The 24055-nt window shown below is 41.7% G+C and overlaps 2 protein-coding genes across 5 annotated transcripts in view; one reads left to right on the forward strand and one right to left on the reverse strand.

Annotated features, from left to right (window-relative positions):
• Positions 1-477: 477 nt before the first annotated feature.
• On the reverse strand, positions 478-20613 carry SEPTIN2 (septin 2). Of its 3 annotated transcripts, none has more exons than XM_064666852.1 (13): positions 20593-20613; positions 17167-17199; positions 15913-16033; positions 12660-12746; positions 11655-11778; positions 10303-10437; positions 9949-10066; positions 8523-8624; positions 8079-8224; positions 7348-7431; positions 5539-5596; positions 3548-3660; positions 478-3147 (listed from the first exon to the last, which is right to left on the reverse strand). In XM_064666852.1, the coding sequence occupies exons 2-12, from the start codon at positions 17173-17175 to the stop codon at positions 3556-3558; spliced, it is 1089 nt and encodes a 362-aa protein (XP_064522922.1). In that variant the 5' UTR covers positions 17176-17199; positions 20593-20613; the 3' UTR covers positions 478-3147; positions 3548-3555. The 3 variants fall into 3 exon arrangements, with proteins under 3 accessions (XP_064522922.1, XP_064522920.1, XP_064522921.1); XM_064666850.1 differs by lacking the exon at positions 20593-20613 and adding an exon at positions 19728-19829; XM_064666851.1 differs by lacking the exon at positions 20593-20613 and adding an exon at positions 19661-19711.
• The window catches only part of HDLBP (high density lipoprotein binding protein), a 39189-nt gene continuing 34986 nt past the window's right edge, over positions 19853-24055 (forward strand). Inside the window, exon 1 of one of the 2 annotated variants that reach the window (XM_064666835.1) lies at positions 19853-19999. The gene's annotated coding sequence lies outside the window, so the exon portion shown is untranslated. Of the gene's footprint in view, positions 20055-24055 lie in introns of both variants that reach the window. The other variant, XM_064666837.1, reaches the window with a different exon arrangement.

Raw genomic sequence — 24055 nt, forward strand, 5'->3', positions numbered from 1 at the left:
AACTCCAAACCACGCTGCTGCTCACTGGCTTCCCCTCTCCCCCTGCCCCCTTTGCTGGTGGTTGGAGAGGAGAATTTGAGGTACAAGATAAAGACCCCAGGTTGAGATAGGAACTTACTGGAAACAGCAATGAGATAAGAAAAAGAACAGTAACAGCAATGATATTAATAACAGAAGTGTACAAAAGAGAGAGTGATTCAGGCAGCCATCACCACATCACTCCCTCTGGCTCGGGACCAGCACCACTCTTACTCGCTGGGAAGGAACCCCTTCTCCCTGGAAGAGACTCCCTTTCTCCCACCCCAGGCACTGCCATGAGGTGGTATAGAATAACCTCCAGGTCCTGGCCATGGCCCCTCTTGGTCGCTGCAAAAATTAACCCTGTCCTGGCAGGACTGAGGGAAATATTTCAAACATATCACCACAAATTAATATTGCTGGGGTTGATTAGAATAAAGAATCGTAATAAAAACAAAATTGTTTTTTAGCATTTTTTTATTATCCTTTTGGCTAATAGCAGTACATAAAACAGAATATAACAGATTTTTGTACCAAGAACAAGTAACATATGCTGCCAACTATAAAGCTCTGCAAATTCCAAAGTATTTTGACTCCTAAAATGAAAACCATCACAATGCTGTAACAGAAAAAGAACTGTGGCTGGTTCAGCAAGCCACCAAACAGCATCTACCTTTTGTCCCCAAGTCTTTCTGATACTTTGAGTCTTTCTTCTACCAGCAGCTGAGTTTGTCTGAAACAGCTTCTGAGAAAAGTAGTCCCACTTTTGACGTCTTAACATGAAACCACGAATTTCAAGACCATCCCAAGAAAAGTGCAGGGGAAATTAGACCTTCAGAGACATCAGGCACACTATGAACAATCACCCCAAGGGCTTGGGAAGAAGCAGCAATTACCTGACTTGAGTATTGCAGTTAAAATGGCAAGTGCCATAAACTTGCTTTTTCCCATCAAAAAAAACCCAAAACAACATACAAAAATATTTCTCCTGCTAGAATCTGGAGATCAAAATTTTTTTTTTGTCTAAGGATCAAATGAAATACTTTATCCTGATCAAATATTTTAATAGGTATGTGCTATTTCAAGGAATCACATATTGCCTGAAATAATTCCACAGGTAGTGACCAAACAGCCCTAAACACATGGACAATCTATTTTTCCTTCCCATGTTAAAAGACAGAGGGAAAAACTATCAGCCCACCAAACACAGGGAGAGTGACAGGTACAACCAGGCCCCTGTGCAGACACTTCAGACTTCACAGTTTTTCTTCAAGTACAGGCTCATAGCAACAGAAATAAATAAGGTGGAGTGTTCTGTGGCAGTGCTGCCACATTACTTTGTTTCTATACTTTCTTTTGAAAAAGCAACCCAAGAATTTAGAAGCAACATGTTTGTCCACCCAAGTTTTATATGTAAATATTTGACAAAACGGGACTTAATGCTTCTGTGAATCTCAGCATACAAGAAGGTTCTCATTTTCACTTTTGTCAAGGTTAGGGAAGGTCAAATGAGTCGTGTCTAACTTTGACAGTAACTGCTTCTGTAAAGAGAGCTGAAGCTCCCCAGTAAAGGCTATGATGCAGGGCTTTATTTCACATTTTTAGAAAGATTCAAACATAAAACAATTTATAAACAGTAGTTTCAGGCAGGTAAAAGTTTCAGTTGCTTAGCAGGTTTATATTTAATCTAACCACCGAAGTACACTGGAATTACACATTAGCCGTAGAAATCCTATTATTTTTGTCAAAGAAACATTAAAAAAAATTATAAAAGTCGCAGCTGCACCTGAGCTCAAAGAGAAGAAAGAAGTAGTAATTCTACCTGCTTATTAGCTGTTTTGATAAGGATGTTTTGCAACAGATCAGATGGAGAAAGCTGAATGCTGGCTTTATCAGAAGCTGTGGCCAACCCAAGGTGTGTCACTGCTTGCCCTGGGCAGCTGTGTGCTACAGATGTGATCACCTGCTGCAAACACAATACCAGGCATGGTGTGCAGCACAAGTCCAGCCAAGCTGAACACAGCCTCCTCTGCTATCAGTGTTAAGGGAAGTGACCTTGGCCTAATAAAAAAAAAAATCAGAGTTGCTTCCGAAGTAATACTGCTGACTCCATCTTGGAGCAAGAGCTTAAAACACAGTTTGTATTGATCCTGTCAGGCACAGATTACTTCAAAAAATAGAAGTGTGCTAGTATATATTTTATACTATATTTAACAGTTTTCAATGCCCTAAAAACATTATGAAAATACTAATTAGGAATTATAGATTTTTTTTATGCTTTTGGATATAGGAAACACCTGTGCATACAAAACTACTCTTTGGGGTTTACCCCATTTAACAATATCAGCATTATTCAAGTTTATTTGGCTACAATAATGCCAGAAAATAGCGGGACCGACTTGTGCTAACCTACAAGAAACTCTTCAAAATTAGCTGCAGTAGAGTAAAAGATTTTAGGCAAATAATAACCCTCAAGGTTAAATCTGAAGGAAATAATGCCTGTCATGTAACACACAGTGTGCCTCTCCCAGAGACATTTCCTCTTCTTTCTTTTGCTAAGACACAAGGAATGCTTGAGTTTTCATTTGATGCTTGCAGAGGCCAAGGAGATCCTCCTGCAGTGAGCAGAGGCAGAGAAAGGGCTGATGGTCTCCCAGACACACACATGTAAACACTGCAATATATATAAAATTAACCTTGCAGGGATCCTTAGTGAGGTGACTGTTACCTGGTTCTGAAGAAGATATCACTGACAGACATTTGTTTTCTAAATGGAATACAAAGTTAGAAGCAGGTAGCTAATAAGGTATATTAAAAAAAATAGTATCTAATGCTGTATCAGGCTAGAAAAGTTTCAACGTCTATTTTGTATCCCTAATACAATGGGAAATCAAAAATGACCTCAAAGTAAAAATGACTAAAAAAACCAAAGTCAAATGTGTATAATATATAAAATACTGTGTGACTACATGTTACAAAATACATCTCACAAGAGTTACCACAAAACATTCCCACATTAAATTCTACAGGAAACTCCAAGTCACATGGGAGCAAGAGGCATCCTTTCTGCTCCAACACCACTGCAATCCAGCTCCAGAAGGTCTCCTTTGAGTCAGGGGACAAAGTCATCTAAAAACAAGGCAGGAAAATACAATTTCAGATCAGCTGTCTTCTCACAGTTAGAAATCCACAAGAACTGCACATATTTTATAAGTCACAAGGAAACAATGACTGCATCATGAGCTTAGAATCACCTGTTTAAACTATTTCAAAGACTTCTTCCATGGTTTGTACCAGCATATATTGTATTGACTTTCTGGAAAATTTGCATATACACATAGACACAACACCACAACAACGACTCCAAGCCATTTCACTGCTAGTGAATCAGCAGTTAATCCTTAAAAATTAAAATTGAAACCTCTGGAAACTCACCTTATAAACATTTTTTCCAGAACTTCCTAATGCCAATCATACTAGTGAACAGTTAAAGGAAGAAGCCCTTCAAGTGGCTGCTTGAACATCTTACCCAAGACTTTACACGTGGTGCCCATGAACTGCACTGCTGTCACCTTCTCCACTTTGCATCTGCATCTGCATCTGTGCCTGCATTCTTGCAATCATCTCCTGCATGCGACGGAGCTGGAAGAGCAGCACAGGAGGATTCTGCAGACTGATCTCCCCTCAGAATAGAATTCTTCACTGTCACCAACCTATTATTTATTTATATGAAAGAGGGATTGCATTTTCTTTATCTGACCCTGGGTTATGGTATCTTCTACTGCTCTTCATCCCTCAAGAGGTTGGCATTTACTGACTGAAGTAAACAGGCTTTATTACTGCACTGTGGGATGGGATTTTTAAGCATTCCTGAATGGAAGTCTCTGAAGTTAAATGCATAAAAAGGATGGTGCTGAAGTGCTGAACAAACACTTACAGTTACTAAAGTGTATCACCAGAAGAAAAGCAGCTTGTCTGTGTCCCTCCAAACTATACCAGTATTTGCCACCAAAAAAAAAATTGTTAGGATTACTCCCCAATTCCCTTGCTAGTGATGACTAGGTGGAAGCAAGTACTACAGGCAAACCATCCAAGGAAACATAAGCATGATTAAACTTGGTTGAAGGTCAGTTTTAGAGCATTGCAACATTTAATCATAAAGTAATTATGTAACTCAGCTACTAAGATTAATTCAACCGTGTTGCACATTCAATACTTAAATCCTTTTATTGTACCCAGCTCTGAGAGGTGGCAAGTGAGCCTCACTGGAACAATTTTGGGTGCCTTTGCCTTTTGGCACTTACACTGTAAACTCAAACTAAACAGTTAAGCTTAACAATGAAGTTAAACCTGTAGAACGTTATACTACTCTTTCTTTCATGTTCCTTGAAACAACAACCCTTTTCATTTTTACTCTGCTTATCTTTTGAGACCTGTGTCACCACTAAGATCACTAACAGAAGGCTGAGCATCTGCTTGTGCTGGGGCAAGCCAAGGAGTTCATCTAACTCAGCCCTCTCTCCAGTACTGGCTCTTAAGAAGCACATGGAAGAGTCTGAACACTGGATTCCCACTCCCAGTACTTACCCACACACACTCTCAAACTCGAGAATCTGTCCCTTTGGAACTTGCCAAAACAAAAAATTCTACCTTTGCATTTAGCGAGCACACTCACGGAGAAAGCAAAGTCTCCAGTCTCTCAGCATTTTGGGGCTTATCTGCTCAAAAATATCTTCTTATGCACAAATCCCATGCCAATGAGTTCCACAATTTACAGACTATCTTAGAAGCATCTCTTTTAACTTTAACTTTTTTAAATCAGCCACCTGTTAATCCCATTAACCAAGACCTCTTGCTTGTACAGTAGATTCCCTTTCATCCTGCCACCTATAATCATGTAAGCCCCTTTCCCTTCTGGCATCTACTTCTCAACAAGAGCACTAACCTCATCTCCCCTTGTATAGGACCCGCTTCAGGTCTCCACTTCAGCCTTTCTGTCACTTTTTGCTATTCACTGCACTTTTTCTAGTCTTGGATATACCCTTTTTGAGTTAAGGATACAACAAAAAGAGCATTAGTTACCCATTATGAATTTGTCATAGTGGCAGAAAGAGAATTTCTGTTTCATTCTTTATTCCTGACCATTCCTGCCATCATTCCCTCCTTTGCTGCAGAGCTGAACTTTTTCCCAACCTGCAGTTGTTAACTGTAGAACCTTTACATGTTTTGTGAGATTGCTTCTCCTTGCCCACACTGTGTGTTACATCCCTTGCTGAGCACTATAATGGAATGGAGTTTTACCAGATTCCACTTATTCCAACAAATCCCTATCCTGAGACTGCTCTACACCTCTTTGCATTCTGTTTTCTTAGTGACCCTTATATAACTTCATATTGGCAAATATATATAACTGCCTTTTCCTTTACAAATTACCAAGACCATATAAATAATTTGACCTAAAGTAGCGATACAAGAACAAAAATTCCCCCATTACAAGAATACAAAATTCTGTCATCTTACTTCCGCTTCCTTCTCAAGCAGAATCTGGTCTTTATTTACTTCTTCATCTTCTATTTTCCTAAAATAAGATGAGTATTGTCAGAAACATAAAACCATTAAGGTTGGGAAACCCCCCTAAGATCATGAAGTCCGACCATTAATGCAGCACCGTGTTCACCACTAAACCATGTCCCCAAATGCCACATCCCCAAACCTTTTGAACTCTTCCAGGGATGCTGGCTCCACCACTGCCCTGAGCAGCCTGTGCCAATGCCTGATCATCCTTTCAGTGAAGAAATTTTTCCTAATACCCAATTTAAACCTTCCCTGGTGCAATTTGAGGCCGTTTCCTGTTGTTCTGTCAGTTGTTACCTGGGAGAAACGACTGACTCCCACCTGGGTCTATTCTACTTTGCTAACAGCTTCCTCCTACTCCATGTCACAACAGGGAAGATCTAATGGATCTAATCAAGCAAGTGCCATCAAAAATGCAGAGTGAACAAACTCTGCATTTAAGGTTAAATAGATTGTCAAAAAATCCTCTGTGCCCAAAAACCTCTGGGAACATTAATGAATACAGTCAACAAGCACCTATTGCCAAGCCCTCCTATAGGACAGGAGTTTCAAGCTTGAAATAAACTCACATGCAAACTACCCTCACTTACAGTAAACCTGACTGCATTCTAACACCCATTTCAGAAATGTGAAAACAAAGGTATATGGGCCACTTCACTAGACAAGACACCAAAACATGTCTTAGTTTCACATACCCCAAATTAACAGCAACCTCTTGCCACAGGTCACTGGCAGAGGCAATTTTAAATCCTCTAAAAATTTTAAAAGTTGTTTTAACTCTGGATGACCTTAGGCAGCAATACTTCTAAGGCCTTCCTACACATCTGTTGGATAACAAGCACCAGAACTGGGAAATTTGGGGGTTTTTACCTTGAACTTCAGAAGTCAGGATCTAAAAGCCAGGAGAGAAGAGCATTTCATCTTGCCTGAAGGGCAAAATTGGACTTGTAGGCCAATGCTACAGGCAGAGACAAACTCCTTTGGCTGAAAACTGCCCAGGCATGTGACAAAACCTCTGTCAACAGCAGGATGGCAAAAGTTTTGCAAAATGCACCAAAGCCCCCGAAATGTGCGATTCGGAACCCTCTAGTGGCTGCAGTCAGAGACACAGCTGAAACATCTGAACCAGGAAACACCCAGTTTTCCACAAAACTCACCAACTCAGCTCTACAAATCCTGCTACTGCAGTTAAAAATGGGGTGTTCTGCCCTTCTCTCTTACCAGGAAAGCCGTGCCCTACTCATCCCAGCTCAAAATAGGGCTGACAGCCCTGTCACTGCTATGTAAAGAAAATGATTTATACATGTCATGTTTAAGAGAGCACTACAAAAGAACTCGAATATCTTTTTTTAAAAGACACAGTCCAAATATTCCAGTTGTTAATTCTGAAAAAAAAATCCACTCTTTTAAATATATCAGCTCTGACCTAACTTGCAGGGTTTTTTTAGACAATGTTTATCATAGACATCTGTCCTACTTATGTACCTCCAGCATTCCAATCCAGCTGTGTTCATGCCTCAGACCAAAGCACAGATCTAACTGTTCCTTTTCAATGCCACAACTGTCCCTTTGGATTTACTAAACACTTTTCCTTACACTCATTCTAAGCTGGACGATTGAATTTGGTGCTTCCTGGAGCTACAGAGCTGCCCTGGATCTAACAGATCTTAGCAATGAAACGGTAGGTGAGACACAGAGAGACCAAAATATAGATTCAGAAGAGGAAGGAACAGCGTGTAGCCATGAGCCAACAACCTGCCGCCTCGTTTGAGCCTTTCAGAGCGGAAGTTCTCATAGTGAAGGTCCTGGGTCACCTCCTGAAGGTCTTGCATATGGGTGCTGGAGGAAGAAAAGTAATTAAAAGATGAAACATCCCTGTGTCACATCAGCTTGCTTAACCAACTCTCACATTCAGCACTGCCTCGGCTTAATGTGCTTAGCATGCACACCCTCTTAAAATACTAATTTACAAGGTAATTTCAGTTAAATCGGTGCAGTGAAGGGACCACCTCAGCCCTGAGGCTGCCCTGACTGAAGCTGTCCTCATGAGGAGTCCTTTGAAGCTGGGCAGGAGAAACAGAGTAGCAAAGCCTGTGAAAAAACAACCAGTGGACTTTTGAAATCTCCTCCTTCGCAGATGTATCTACCTATAGATACACTGAAATAAGCACAAGGCCTCAAACAAGCTGTTTTATGTTCCTGGGGGTTTGAATGGTGCTACAACACTGCATTCCACAAAAGAATTAGACAAAAGACTATTTTCACAGAATCACTGAGCAATTCAGATTGGAGAGAACCTATTGGGCCTACGTGGCTCAATCCCTGACTAGGCCCAGCTCAGCCAGGTCAGGGCTGCTCATGGCCTTCCCCAGCCAAATTCTGAATGTCTCCAAGGATTCCACAAGGATTCAAACTCCCAATACAGTGCTTGAGCACCTCAGTGATTGTTTGTTAAGCTACCATTTAATTGGAGTTTTCTAACTTACATTAACATGGTCCTTAGCTTCAGGAAGTCATTATGCTCTGGATTCTCCACTTCAACTACACCCCATGGGTAGAGCCGACCTCTAACTTTTTTACCTTTGGCTTCAATGAGTTGATTGGATCCCACCACACAAAATGGGATGCTGGCCTGAAAGCCAAAAGAGCAGAAGTTACTAACAATGAACAAGGACAAACAACTCCAAGAACAACTCTTGTTCGGCTCAGGACTGTGTACTATGGTAATAAGCTGGTAATTCTTTTAATTTGAAGGTGTTAAAAAAAAATAAATGTAATTGTTGCCATCATCTTCCAGCTAGGGAAGCCTGAGCACAGAGACACAGTGACTCACTCCAGGTCTCATCTCAGGTCTTGTTCTAAAGCCATCTGAGCAGCCTGAAGAAATACAATATATTATTCACACATGTAACCTGTGAAGCCAGTCACACCTTTAGGAGTCTGGTCTGCTCTTTAAAATCTTCATCCTCATCTGATTCAGCATCAGGCAGGTGATAAATCTTGATGCCATGCTCTTCTATTTCATCCAGAATCTGAGATTTGTAATGCAAGAAATCAAGATAATATACATGTAGAGTCAGTATTTTTAGATCTTAACATAAAATTACTTACTACACAGTCTCTCAAAAAATCTGGATCTATCTTACTGATCCAAATTACTCGACAAGGATTTGTTTTTAAACACCATATTTCTTCAGGATATTCAACAACTACTTGCTACAGACTTTCAGACAAACAATAGTGCTCACATAAACACTGTCTTTTTTTTTTTTTTTTGGTAATAATAAAAGCATTGACTCAGAAGCCACAGCCTAAACCTCCTTGCTCTTACCTCTGAATTACTACTTGGGTGGTAGAGGTGGGAGTGTTTAAAAAGCTAGCTGAGCTACAGACACAACAAATACTTTTTTCTCTCTTCATGACTGCCAAGAATGGCATCTGCAGCTGGAATCCATTTGCCATAAACCCAAATTTTGCTCTTTAAAAAACAATAAAACAATCTTTATTTCTGCAGAATTCTAGCACAATAAGTATTTCTAGTAAAGTAAATGCCTTTTTATTCCAAATTAGGTAAGATAGCTATAAGGATTTTCAGAATAACTGAAAAAAAATCAGAGATAAAGTTTTAAATACAAGAGCTAAGACTGGATCAAGCATGCCTTTTGGAAAGTTAATTCTAACCCTCCTTTCTAAGTTTCATATCTCTTATTAACTCATGATGGTTTGTTGACTCCTCCAGCCTTTGCTCTCCTGCTCTCCCTCCAGCAAATATGGCATCAAGTCCTGCAAGACTGAATGTATTAAGAGCTCTTGCCTCTGGAAGAAAGAACTGGAATGTTTTAGAAGAAGAGTGACACAGGGGAAGAAAAACAACCCCAAAATCAGAAACATCTCAGAAAATCTCATTTTTCAACCATCAGAATTCTGACTGGGTAAAAAAAAATAATTTAAAAAAAAATATACATATATATATATATACATATATATATATACACACACACACATATTCTAGATGCAGTCTCTGCTTTGGGACTGATTAAACAGGTAAGAGAACAATTACCATCAGCAAATGTATCTAAGTATTTTTCCAAAGTTTCAAAATGCAGTCATAATGTAATTGTAAATGTAGCCAATCTGCCATTTTGCAAGCAACATTCTAAGGACAATTTCTCAGTTAAATACACAATAAAATAATTTACAAGATATCAAACTACATATTAAATGATGTTACACTGTGCAGGAGATTATATTTTCCTCAGCTAGGGCAGAGTAAGGTTAATGAGTGTCCCTCTCTTCAGCCACCATACTGCTACAATCAAAGGACAACACGTTTCTGCAAGCCAGAAACACACTCACCCTTTTCTTTAGTCTCTCTCGCTCTTTCAGAGAAAGTGTATCAGCTTTTGCAATCACTGGTACAATATTTACTTTGTTGTGTATGGCCTTCATAAACTCAACATCCAGAGGCTTAAGGCTAAAATCAAAATACGGAAGAAGTTTTATTTATTTTTACTCTAAATTACAATTTACGTTCACACCAAATAAATATCTCTCTTCACACAGAGAGAAAGAACACATTCAACTAATGCCAGCAGTTATAGCACTTCCTTAAGGGATGGCAACCTGATTCTGAAAATTTAAGTCAACAGGCACGAACAAAGTCCCTGAAATAAAGTAATGTAAAAAAAAAAAAGACAGAGAAACACCTACCCATGGCCAAACGGTGAAATGAAATAGAAGCAGCAATGAACCCGGTTGTCTATGATGTGCCTCCTGTTCAAACCACTCTCATCGTGCAGGTACCGCTCAAACTGCTCATCAATGTAAGCGATTATGGTCTTAAAACTGCAAAATAAAGGTGGATTTGAGAAATCACCAAATGGCCAATAACTGTAGAGCTGTTTCAAAGGTAATATTATAACAAGACATCCTGCTGATGAGCCAACCTTCTGATGGAAAAAAATTCATTTATTGGTTCTGTAGGACTGGAAAAGTAGAAGTACACGTATCTTAAAACTTTTAGTTGAATTCTAGAATAACAAGATACTATGTGTACGTTTTTAATATATGTTGTAAGATAAAATATACATATATGTAACACAACTTCAGTTCTGCAAAAAAATTCTCTTGGGTTAGTATTTATATTTTGATTAGCATTAATCACACACGTTCCAGATAATTTAAGGTTCTCGTCCCAAATTGATTTAAAATCATAGAATGGTTTGGGTCGGAAGGGACCTTTAAAGATCATCTAGTTTCAAACAGGGACACCTTCCACTAGTCTGGGGTGCTCCAAGCTCTTTCCAACATGAACACTTCCAGGGAGGGGGCAGCCACAGCTTCTCTGGGCAACCTGTGCCAGTGTCTCAACATCACCACTGCAAAACATTTCTTCCCTTCTCTTTCAGGTTCAAACTGTTGCCCCTTGCTCTGTTACTACAGGGCCTGAGATTACACAGTTCCTACCTTGAGGTTCAGAGGCCTGAGAGATGTAGGGAAAGGGATTACCTTTGGAAACCGACTGCCAGTGATCTCAAGATTATTTCTCAGTATTTACTACAACGTAAATTTGTAAAAAAAAAAAACCTTCAAACCAAACAATCAAAACCAAAGATGATGAAAAGCATTTAAAAATGAAGCACAGAATCTGAGAATGCTCAGGTGAACGTGGGCAAGATCTAAAGGTGGATTTTTGTTCACAGTAAAGACTAGATGATTTGCTTTCTCAGAGCACTGTTGAAATTCTCGTGTCCCATTACTTTGTGACTACAAGTTAAGTCAAGGTCACTTTTCACTTAAAGCTCTTCCAAGCTTAAGAAAGTTGACCGGGGAAAAAAAAACAACATGGGTGTCACAAAATTTATTTCAAGCTTTGTTTTCACATGTACTTGAATTAATCCATAACACTGAAGTCAAGCTTCCTCAAAATTCGAAAGCGTGGTTTTCTAAAAACCACCAAAAAAAATCACACCTCATATTCAGCACTTTACACACCCAGGGACATACATGAAATGTCTGTCAGTCTGCACACACAGACCAAAATAAACTCCCTGTGCACACACCAGTCTCTACAGTTGATGGCATCCCCATATCCTGGGGTATCCACGACTGTCAGACGCAGTTTCACGCCCCTCTCTTCGATCTCAACCGTGGAGGCCTCGATCTGCACGGTGCGTTCGATCTTATCTGGAAGACAACAAATGTGACATTTCAGGATCGGGTTTGTGAGACCATGTCATGTGGAGATAAGCTCCCAAGACTAATTGGCAGATACAACCACATAAATATTATTCTATGGATTACATTCTAAGGCCCTGATAACAGCAAGACTCGATACAAAAATTCTTCAGATGTTGTTAAGAGTATAGTACGAGACTTCACACTTTTCTTTAATATACTGGAGGAACTAAGGCAAAGGGGACTGAGACAAAATTGTAGGTAATTGGAGAACAACGTGAAATTATATGTAATGGATTTTTTCCTAAGGCTGAATGTAATAAGTAATCATCAGCTAGCATGATAAACTATTAAAAAGGAAGTAATTCAACAACTAGCAAAGGGGGAAAAATAGCATCTTCCTCTATTTTCTCACAATATTCTCTTTTGCTGGATAATTGTATGCCTTGGTTAACAGTATAAAAAAAGGACAAGAAGAAGAAGAACAGGAGGTGAAGTTCACATTCACTAAATACTAACCCAAAGCAAAGAAATTAGGGTGCAAGTCCAAGCAGGTATAAACAATTCATATGTTTAAAACTGCAATTGATTAAAAACTAAATAAAGCTTCTGACTGTTTATCTTTCTGTGACACAGTGACTTTCTTTAAGCAAAAGAAGGGATCAGCTTTCTAGGTGCTAACAGAATACACCCAGGGACTAAATAATAAATATCCCATAGACATCGAGTGCAGAGGAAACCAATTCTATGACACAGTTCAAGTGTCAGGAAATACATTAGAAACTATTACAGCTAGGAATCACTGCTGATTGTTATCAAATTCCCAAGATTAAAGCATTCAACTCCCAAAATCATCAAGCACAGAGAAACTAGAAGGAAGGTGTGTTTACCAGCAGCTCCTGGGATTATCCTTTCTGGGTAGAGATCCGTCAAGAAGAGGCTGTTTATTAATGTAGATTTCCCCAATCCAGATTCACCTGCAGTTCAATACAAAGATAAATTCAAAATATTTACATAGATAATTTCAACTGTATGCAGACAGTATTATCTGACTATACATTTTTTTCATGTTTCTTTCAAATTAAAATTTTACAATTTATGATTTTGCATTGGAGAAGTTTGCACAAAAAGGTTTTTACATCTCTGCTTTATAATGCACTTTCCCTGAGCTTTCACTGATGATTTGTAATTAAATCTGCTAGTCAAGTGGAGATCTGATCAATTTAAACTTAATATTTCCCATTTCATATCTCCTGATTTTTTAAGGCATGGTTTTCTCTTATCACTCCAGAATGTGACAGATCATACCCAGTGAGAAACTAGATCTTGCCTAGGCTATATCATCAATTTAAACAATGAAAAAGGCATTGTCTGTAGACCCAGACATCATAAATGGGGATTTATTTCTGCTTTTTATGCTAATATGGCAAACAAGAACCCAAGGAAAGAGAAATATGCCACGATCACTGAGCATTCTTTTCATACTGATGAATTTGGGCATTACCATATTGGACCACAAATATATTTTGGTTCTAGGGCTACTGACCAAGCCACGAGGAAAAAGTTCAAAGGCCAACTAATTAGTTCAAGATCAAGATCTTAATCAGAACAAATGTTCACAGCATAAAAAAGAGCAGCCCCTTGAAGTGCTCGGTACCTGAATTCACTGAAAGGATCCTTTTCTAGAATTTTAGCTTTATTTCAGGTGTCGATAGAATTAATTAGAAAAATTAGATGTTGAAAATGGTGGGCCACGTAATCTCTAAGTAAGATGGACTATTCTGCAATAGGAGTCTGACTAAAATATCTGAACAAAAGAAAAAAAAAAAAGGAAATCGTTTTTAAGCAAATATTGGAGTAGGAGCTGCCAGTTTTTAATGCCTCACAGAATGCAGCTCTCAAAATCAGATTGTACCAGTGCAGCCTTCACCAGTGGAGACATGCACCCAGAGGAACTCAACAGTCACATGGAATCATTTCAGCAGAACCAAAAAAAGGTATGATTTCATCCAGTGCCACATACCATACTTTCAGTTTGGGTAAATATTATACATTAACCAAATCAGTTTTCATAGTTGCTGTCAAGGATTATACTGGCTACAGTAGCTTAGTGACTCTCAAGTGAAGTAACTATTTAGATGAAGTCATAGCTTAATAATGAGAATGAACACAAAATTGTTAATAAATACAAGTGATTTGGATTTTTTTGGGAGCAACACAGCCAAGCAGCCAAAAATCCAGCTTGTATTTTCAGACACCACAGTAAAAAGCAGGAAAAAAAAAGTGCAAAAAAGAAAAATCAATGATCAGGACTCTGTCAGTGCAGACAGCTTTTAAAGAAGTATTGTCATGCTCAGAAATGAAGAAGGATGGCAACTCAGTGAAGAATGATAGTTCAATACAGGCACTGTGACACATCCCACCAGAGAACATACTTAAACCCTGTGCATATTTGAAGGGAAAGAATTCACATTCCAAACTGCTGAAATAATCAACAATTTAAAGCACAGTTTATCTTACATCAGCTGCCTCCCTCTGCTAGTGTATCTTAAAATACCACTCCAAATTTTCAATGAAATGACTTTTTTCCAAGTTCTGTTTTTGTAGTTTTCATTTATCCCTCAAAATTTTGGCAGGCAACGACTGTAAGGTTCCATTTTACTCTGACATGGGTGGATTAATTGCCTTTCTGATACTCTGACACAATGTCATTTCCCCTCTATTTCTATTTTACAAGGGGCTAGAAACAACTGTTGGTGTATATAATTTTACATTGCTTTCTGCCAGGACCCTTTTACATGGCACTATGTGCAATTAGTCTCAAAGAAATCTGGAAATTAAGTTTAGCTGCAGCAGAGAAAGCACATTTTTTCTTTCTCAAAACTTTCAGGTTTCTAGGCTCACTGAACAGTAAATTCTGAAGAGTTACAGTAGATACCATAATTTCAAACAGCTGCTTATAGTTTGGCTTTATCCTTAGATTTTATAAGATATCCTTTATGGTATCATCCAAAGCAAATCCAGGGAAAGGTACAGTGAACAACTATGATAAAATTCTAGGAAGCCAAAGATAAGGGCCAAGTCTGTCCAACAACAAAGTACAAAAGACAGGATAAAAGCAGTGCTAGGGCTGTCATTTGGCAAAACTAATGAAAGGTTTGAGAATATAGACTCTCCCTGTAACTACTGGAATACAAAACAATTAAGAACTTAAACACCTCCTGCCCTGTACTATCTCACCTCTCCTGCTCATTCCCACTGTGATCTCTCTTGGACAAGTCTAACACACAAATGGGATTTACTCCTTGTAGTGCCAGGTAATAAAGAGCCTAATTCTATTAGGGTACTTTTTGCAAAAGCCTATTTAAAAGCAAGAATGTCAGAGTTCAAACACCAAAACTCAGAAGTTACAGCACCCAACAGCAGAGACAGAGAAGACATCCAAGTCTGATCTGGGAGTCCACATAACTTTGAAGAACAGCAACAGACTTCTCAAAGGACCAAGATATTTCTGCAGACACTAGATTTTTCTTTCCATCTCAGATACCAACACAGACTCTTAATTATCAAATAGAATTGCACTTTAAATTAAAACTGCTAACAGAAAATCACGATCCATATAAAAAGCAACAGCTCACATCAAAACCGACTCTCAGTCTTTCTTTTACAAGAGTATTTAGAAGGGGTGGAAAGATCAGAGTTCAGATTGTTTTGAACTACAGAAACATAAACAACATTTCAAATAGAATGTTCTCCTTAATAAATAGTCTCTTAATAAAAACGTGGAAGTGAATAGAGACTGTATTCAAATGCAAAACCAGGTTAAAACTACATTTTAAATAGAATGCCTGAAAATTGTAAGACAGGAGAAAAAGAAGGAAGAAATAATTACTGGAGTGCATAACAGAATTTCTTTGCCCACAAACTTATTAATGTATTCAAACATAGTTTGTAGTGTGGAAAACAACTGCTGCAAGAATTAATAAACTACAAAAAATAAAATTAAAGAATTATAAAAGAAAGTACAGGAGAGTTCCTGGTGCAAGCTGGAGTCTTACACTAGTGGAAGTAAAATTCATTTTAACTTCAAATTCCCCATGAGAAAGTACTAATTTTGAGAAAGACTATAAAATGTTTCCTTACCAACCACCATAAGAGTAAATTCAAACCCCTTTTTCACAGACTTTCGGTGAACCTGATTGGGAAGGTTTGCAAATCCAACATAGCCAGGAGTTTCTGGATTGGTAAATTGAGCAGGCTGTTGCTAAAAATGAAATAAAAGAAGACAATAATAAGCAACCACTCAAGACATATTTGTTTGTATAACTGCTTTCCTTTTTTATTTCCAACGGTTTGAAGCTGTGTGACATAGGGAGAGGAAACTACTCAGAGGTTCCTACTATTCAACAGTTTCACACAGAAGTACAGAAAACAACAATGACCTACAGCTTAAAAAAAATTCATTTATTCAGCTCTCCAGCCAAGATCGCCTTAAGTAAAAAGGAAACAAAATCCCAAACAATAATTTATCAAAGTGTGACAAAGGATGAAGTGCAGTCACTAATTCCACACTTCAAACAGTGTCTTCACACACAGTTAAAATAAAAAAGCTTGAGTCCAATTTGTATGGACTTGAATAAAAAGGTGACCATTTCTAATCCACCTCTAGCACATTCAAAGGAAAACCCTGAGCAACTCATGAAGTGACAGTTTTCTGCTGTAAGTGCTCTTCAGAGAGCTCTCCAAGTGGGGGGAAGGGGAATTCACACAGTAGTGTTTGGAATGCCCACTACTACAAATATGGCAGAGAAATCTTTAGGTCTCTTAGTTTTCCTCTTCAAACACATTACTCAAGCACCTTTTATCATTCACTTCACTCCAATAAGCCAACAGAGATGTTTTACACATCATACCAAACCCTGGGGGCCAAGAATTAGGTGAATCCCAGCATGCCAATAATATTGTAGGTTACCACCAATCCTTCTAATGAAGGATTTTACTGAAAAATCAGTTGGTTCTATTAGTAAATGAAGAAATTAGATCTAAGAACATCATTTCCTTAAATGATTCCTGCTCAAAACAAAGTAGCACAATGGAAGTTTCAATGAAGATGCACCAGGGAGCTTATACACAACCCCATGACCAAAATTAAATCCTTCCAAGAGTATTAGTTAACTGCAGAGGTTTATACTTGCAGGAAACTAATTTAATGTATGCTTTACATCACTCAATATTTCAATATCATGTCTTCTAAATGCGAATTCTCTCTTATGGACTGTTAATAAAGCATACATCAAACACAACGTGAGTTGCACATTTTATCCACAAAGATTAATATTTAAAAACAAATTATCTGTTTCACATTGTTACATTGGGAGACAGAAATGTTATTCTTACCTTGGACATTTTTAGGAAAGGACAGGAACAAATCTGGAAAAATAAAGTTTTTTCAGTTTATTAAAAATTGTACAAGAAAAAAAAAAAGGCAACAAATCAGCGTAATATCCACTGTTGCACATGAAATTAAAAGAGCAGCATTCCTGACTGGATGTCCAGATTCTGAAACAGGGTCAATTCCTTCACAGGGTGCAGGTATTTGACTCTTCTGTACTAACGAGGGGCAGAATTTTCAGCTGCCATTGTTGCTACGAACACGGTCAGACAATAAATCCAAGCAGCATGAACGTGGGGTGCTGAAGGCACCACATGTGCCACAAACCATTCTGAAGCCTGAAAGGTTCACACCGTTTCCGGAAACGAACCAAACCAAACACCCTGCTCAAGGACATCTTGCTCTGTACAGGAAACAGTTTTTTCAAAGCTAAAAAACCCCCAAACTCGTGTATTTTTTTTTCTTCTCAAGCCTCCTTCCCCTCACCATTTCCGTTCAGGCTTGAGTGTTCTGTAAAGAGCTAACAGTTTCAACATGAATCTTTTCCTCCTCCTCTTTCATCTGGATGCTTGCAAACTCAGTCATTTTACCTTCTGTTGCCAATATAAAATTTTCATATGCAGCTGCGTGTAAAATACAAAATAGGCGCAAAAAATATTTTCCCTAAAGTTTTTTTTTACAAATTTCTCATCCGACACCTCTATGTAAAAGTCTCTTGACAAACAGAGACTCGTCCACAGTCCTATCACACTGACTTGCATGAGTTCAAGAGATCAAGGCTTTTACTGTGACAACATAAAAATGTCAGCATATGCTGGGATCTGTAAGTGAGGAGACCACAAGTCCCCTTTCTAGACCCTCCCCTACCTCTAAAAGTATCTGTTCCCACTCCCTAAGCCCATAGTCACCTTTTCTCTAGCTAGCTCGTTACCACTTTTATTCTACAGATTTGAAACTATCACTGCTTGATTCTTTCCATCTTCCAAGTGGATTTTTGTCAGCAAGTTCAGCATCATGTGAGATGACACCAAAGTGCTTCAGCACGCAGCACTCTTTACTCTGTTCCTCCCGGCAAAGAGCCATCTTGAGTCAAAACAAACTGCCCAGCGTCAGACAAACAGGAGCCCTACTTTTTGTGCCAGGCAGAAGGTAAAGTTGTTCCAAATTGGGGATGATTTCTAGGATTTGCTTCTCAAAGCTACTGTATATCTGTATATGTACACAAATTGCAACCTCATTTAGGTTTACAAAGATGCAGCTTTTGAGCTCAGAGTGACTACTTCACTGGTAGGAGTTACCAAGTTACTTCCTGCCCCCCTCCACCCCAGCAATCACTTCAATAAGGAAGAGGTGGTTTCTGAGAAAGAGTTCCTAATGGGAGGGACAGAGTACAGATGTTGAACACTGAAGCCATTTGGTGTCCTTTTTCATGAAGCTGAACTTAAGTGATAACAATCTGGCACCCCGGTTACTCACATAAAATAAAAACTGGATAACATGTTTCTCAAGTGAAATTTCACACTAAAAATAAATTCCAGTATCTGCAACATCTGTATACTGGTCTATGACCGATGAATTATTCAACTACTTAAGAGGTTATCCGTGAGCCCTTCATCATCATGCAAGATTGCTCTGATAGCAACTCTTCCTTCCAAGAGCGTTTCCTGACAACTGATGTCATTGATTCCTGCTTAACCATCCTCCACGAGCGATTTTCAATGCCAAACAAAACTAGATCCTGCTGGAACACATAAGAACATTCTTTTAATTCGTGAGACTTATCTGTCACCCAACTATTTCTCAGAAGCAGGCGAAGAGAGGAGGAAAGTTTCTCACAGCTACTAAGAAACGAAGCAGAGTTATGCAGATGGCTACAGCTCCATTATGTTTTAACATATGGACCAAGCACAGAAATATTTCATGTACGATCTTTCCCGCAGCGTTCCCCTCGGGGCTGAGCACTCCCACACAGGCAGGACTCAGCCTTGGAGGAGCCCAGACTTTCCTCAGGAGCTGGTCGGTGATGTTCCCCGGGTTCAACAGCGCTGCTGGAGTTTTCCACAAGAGCGCGTTCAGAAGCGGCCGCCTGGCCCGCTGTGGGGAGGGCCCCCGCTCGGGGGTCCCACGGCGGCCCACACGACCACCAGGCCCCGCGCTGGCCTCACCTCCCCGGCACGGCCCGCGGCCCCTCCGGCCCGCTCCCTCCTCACCGGCACCGCCCGGCCTCGGCCGAACACCCCGGCTCGGGGGGTCCGTCTGCGCGGCTGTAAAGGATAAACTCTTCCCCAGCGCCCCTCCCGGCCCCCTCGTCTCAGCCCCGGCTCTTTACGGCCGCGCAGAGGGACCCCGAGCTGCCGAGAGGCGAGGTAGGGCAGCGCCTGCCGCCCCTCAGCGCCCGGCGCCCCTCACCCGAGCTCTCCCAAGGCGAGGCGAGGCAAGGCAGGGCAGGGCAGGGCAGCGCCCACTGCCCACCGCCCCTCAGCGCCCGCCGCCCCTCACCCGAGCTCCTCCAGGGCGAGGCAGAGCAGGGCAGCGCCCGCCGCCCCTCGGCGCCCGCCGCCCTCACCTCGCGCCTCCCTCCGCCGCGGTCCTCAAGCTCCGCTCCCGCGCGCGCACGGTCAGGGCGAAGGGGCGGTGCCGCCCCGCCCGGCAGGCCCCGCCCCCGGGGCGGAGCAGGACCCGGCGCGCACGCGCAGGCCCCGTCGCCATAGCAACCCGCGGGGACGGGGCGGGGCCGCCCGCATGTTGTAGGTCACGCACATCCCTCTGCTGCACCAAGATGGCGGCCGGGCCCTCGGCCTTGTACCCAGCATAGGCTTCGCTGCGGGCCGACCAGAGGTAACGCCGGGCCCGGCGCCGGCCGCGCGGGAGGGCGGGGGCGGGAGCGCCTCAGGTAAGCGGGAGGAGGGCGCGGGCCCGGCGCTGCGGCCGGACGCGTTCCGCCGCCTGCAGCAAGATGGCGGCACCAGCGAGACGGGCTGCGGGCGGGATGTCTGGCGGGCGCCCGGCCCCGCTCTATGGTCGCGGCCGCTCCCATTGGCGCACCGCGGGCCACGTGCCGCCGGCGCCCCCTGCTCCGCGCCGGGCCGGGCCGGGGCGCGGGGGCCGCCCCGGGGACCCGCTCCGCCACCCGAGGTCCCGCTCCGCTGTGAGCGCCGCCTCGGCGGCGGGGAGCGCTCCGGCGCCAGCCAGGAGCCGACAAAAGCCATGAGTCATGTCCCGCTTCCCTTCCCTGTGGCGGGTGGGCCTGCCCCGCCGCTGAGGGGACGCGGCTGGGGAGGCGGTCGCCTTCCCCTGTCCTTCGGCCGGTGTCGGCCCTGTGCCGTACTGCTGTGGGCTCTCAGGGTGCTGTAGTCTCCTTTCCCACCGCCCGTGGGCCCGAAAGCTGAGGCTGCGCCATGGGCCGCGCTGCGGGAGGGTTTTGGCCTCACCTGTGGCACTGCAGGTAGCGCCAGCCGCCTCTGTGCATGATAGAGGGGAAATTCTGCCTCTGCTGACCTGCTCTCTGGGACTGCAGCCCTTATTGGGGGTTATTTATAGACCAGGATGATCCAGCAGCGCCGAAGAGGGTTAAGCACGGGGCGTTGATGATTCTTGAGCTATAGCTGGAGCAATGTGACACATGATAAGAAACGCTTCCTATGCTGGCCTTCCCCAGACAGTAGGGGAGGATTCCCAATTGGCACCAATAGGTCTTTCCACTAAAAGAGAAGCAAGAGAGCAGATCGTGCTGGAAATGTTGGTAATAGAGACAGCAGTTCACTCGTAACTGGTGAGCCAAGGGCCTTGAATTCACAGTTCTGAGTTTAGTATTTGAATCTAGATTTTTAACTCTGTGTCTGGGAAGTGAAGATTGGTGACATTCAGTCCCAAGGAGTTTGAAGGAATTTTCCTATGCTGTTGTGTAATGACAGAGAGAAATCTGCACACTGATATGTGCTGTGTTGCTTTATTGCACGATTTCTGTTCAGTAAGACGAGCAAAGCTGCTGCCTCATGATTGAGTCTCCATTTTTCCTACTGTTGCTATCCAAATGCTAGACAACTGTCTTCATTTAGAAGACAGATAGTAGTGTGATTTGGGTTTCTTTTCCCTCCAAACCTGACTTGGAAGTGGTATTTCATGTAGTTTCATAGGTGGGTTGGATATCCCTCCCTGTGGTAGAGGGATATACATCAAAGGTGAGGCAGGAAAGGAAGCAGTAACCTAATATGTAGCTGTGTGACTACCAAAGCTCCCTGTTCTCTAACCCCTTGCTTGTTTAGATTTAAGCTGTCAGAAAAAAACAGTCTTCCTGTTTGTACTTGGATTTTCATACAGCATGGCCCAAATCATAGGCAGAGCCGTCCACCAGAAGAAAATCCCAACCTTTTTCATAAAAGTCCACAGTAGTATTGTTTTTTATGGATCAGAATGACAGGCATAGGAAAAGCTCCCACTAGATATGGAGGTAACAGTACCTGGCATTGTGTAACTGGAGTTGCAGAGGCAGTGTAACCAGCCAGCCTCAGCTTTGCCATTGTGGCAAAGTACAGGAAGCCCAGATCATTCTGAAAGCAAGTTTTCTAAGTAGCTTCTTTCTGAGAAGCTGTTAAAGATTGCTCCATGTTTGTCCTATATAAATCATCCTGGTGTTTTCACTCCTGGTAGTGTGACACATACTCCTGTCTCCTTCCTTGCAAGTTAAGCTGATTTCTTATTGTCTCCTTTCTCTGGTCTCCCCCAGTTTTACTCGAAAAGGAGAAAAAATATGACATTCCTGCTTATGATTTTAAAGGTTATGTTCCCTCTACTTTTCCCTTCAACTGGAATTGGATCATAGCATTGTCATTATGTTGCATAGCATAATGGTAACAATAGTAACTGGGCTTTTCTAGGTAAGGGCAGTTCCTAGTCAAGTAGCTGGGCTTTTTCCATTGACATTAAGCTGCCTCTGAAGACGGTGTTGTCTGTTAGAAGAGAGCTCTGTAGCGTTGGCTTTCATAGCTGTTATCTGAGTGAGAGCCATCCCAGACAAGTCAGCTTGCACAGTTTGCACCTTTTTGAAGGAAACTGGGATGTTTTACTGGTTACAGTATTTCAGGTGATAAAGCCTTTCCCAAAACATAGTCTTCTCTTAGTATATAGAAGCTTACTAAGCTTAAGTACAAATGCACTTAGGATTGTGCTGCTGTGAAAATTTGGGTAATTCACCCAATCACTACCAGTCAGATGGTCAGAATAGTCTGCAGTGGCACTGGGGCCAGTCCAGAATGTTCAAACTGAGCATGGGTGTGTGGTAAGAATCATAGAATCATTTAGGATGGAAAAGTCCAACCCTTAACCCAGCACTGCTGTGTTCACCATTAACCCATGTTCCCAGGTGCCTCATCCACATATCTCTTGAACACTTCCAGGGATGGTGACTGATGGGCAGCCTGACCACTCCTTCAGGAAAGAAATCTTTCACAATATCCAATTGAAACCTCCCCTGATGAATGAGTGGTTCATTTACCGTGACTGGGAGGATTTTGACAATATGAGCCTTTTGACAAATCATTTTGACAAAATGATTTCTGTAGAGCATCAGATTTCTGTGAAAAATGTTTTTTCTCTTTTAAAAAAAGTCGTTTGACAACGATTCAGCTTTGTTTTGTATTCAAGAATTCTACAGAAGGAAACCCTCAGGCCTATCCTGTGTGGAGCTTATAAAATGAAACTTAAAGTGAAGTGGCAAGGCTGTCAGGTGTCCCCATGGGTGTTTTGGACCCTTGTGGCAATGCTGTTACAGTCTTGACCAAGATACACAGAGTAGTTGTGGCTGCCCCATCCTAGGAAGTGTTCAAGGCCAGGCTGGATGGGGCTTGGCACAGCCTGGGCTAGTGGAAGGGGGCAGAACTGGGTGGCGTTTAAGGTCCCTTCCAACCCCAAACAGTCTGTGATTCTGGGATTCTGTGCACCACTGATGAAGTTGCAATGGGGATTTTTAAAGCAGGCTGAGAAAGGCATGTTCATCCAGGAGGTAATGAGTCTGACTTGTCCAAGAGCACGTTCCTGAGAGGCCCAGAGCCTACAGAACTTTTGCAACGTGGGTCTGCGCAAGAAGTAAGTAGGTGTTATTTGTATTAAAATATGAAAACAGATAAAGAAGAGATAGGAAAGTAAAACCCAGATGCAGGATTAGGCCTCTCTTCCTAATTACCTGACTCTTGAAAGGAGAATGCTGTTGTGTAGCTTGGTGGGCTTTGCTTTGCTGATGCTTTTTTTTTATTTTACTTACTGTTTTTTCTAGGCTTTTGGTCTAGAAGCATTCCTGCAGAGTCTGTTGCAGGGGGCTGTGGTGTTGACTGTGGGCTGTGTGCATTTGGAGTGGGAGGGAGGGCCCTGGGCAGTAGGGCCTCTATGGGGAAGGGATTGCAGAGGACTCAGGGGACACCAGGAGCTGGTCTCTGGCCCCCAGGTGCTCGTGCTGGGCTGGTCATTAAGGCAAGAATCTAGGGCTTGTTTCAAGAGCTCTTTCTGTTTTAGAATTTTCTAGTTTTAGAATAATAATTCTGGATTACAGGTTTATCCTGGATGTGGGATTACACCTGAAAAATTTCAGCGTGTGGCTTTATATTTATCCTTGTATATTTATATTGTCCTTTAGCTTTAAAAGAAAGACTGTTTATGTCCTAAAAATCTGCTATTAAAATCTTGTGATTTGCATTCCCATCTTAAATGGAAAAGTCCTGCATGCCTAATGATTCTGGTGACCTTTTTCCCCATCTTCCTTCCATGAACTCATGTTGCCCCTTAGCTCTCATGGTGTGACTTCAGTGAAAGGGAATCAGAGAGTCATTTTGAAAAAAGGTGTGTCAATAAATGAGGAGGACAATTTCCAGCCAAAGCAAGGGGGGAGAGGCTTCTTTATTG

The sequence above is a fragment of the Pseudopipra pipra genome, chromosome 10 (assembly GCF_036250125.1).
Source record: "Pseudopipra pipra isolate bDixPip1 chromosome 10, bDixPip1.hap1, whole genome shotgun sequence".
Lineage (NCBI taxonomy): Eukaryota > Metazoa > Chordata > Aves > Passeriformes > Pipridae > Pseudopipra > Pseudopipra pipra.

Bases quoted from the DNA above. Each gene is read 5' to 3' on its own strand.
- SEPTIN2 (XM_064666852.1), bottom strand. The intron at 8,225-8,522 runs GTGTGACTGGCT...TTTGGCTTTCAG, and splicing joins AGCAGACCAGACTCCTAAAG to GCCAGCATCCCATTTTGTGT. The intron at 3,661-5,538 runs GTAAGATGACAG...CTGCTCTTCCAG, and splicing joins TGCTTGAGAAGGAAGCGGAA to CTCCGTCGCATGCAGGAGAT.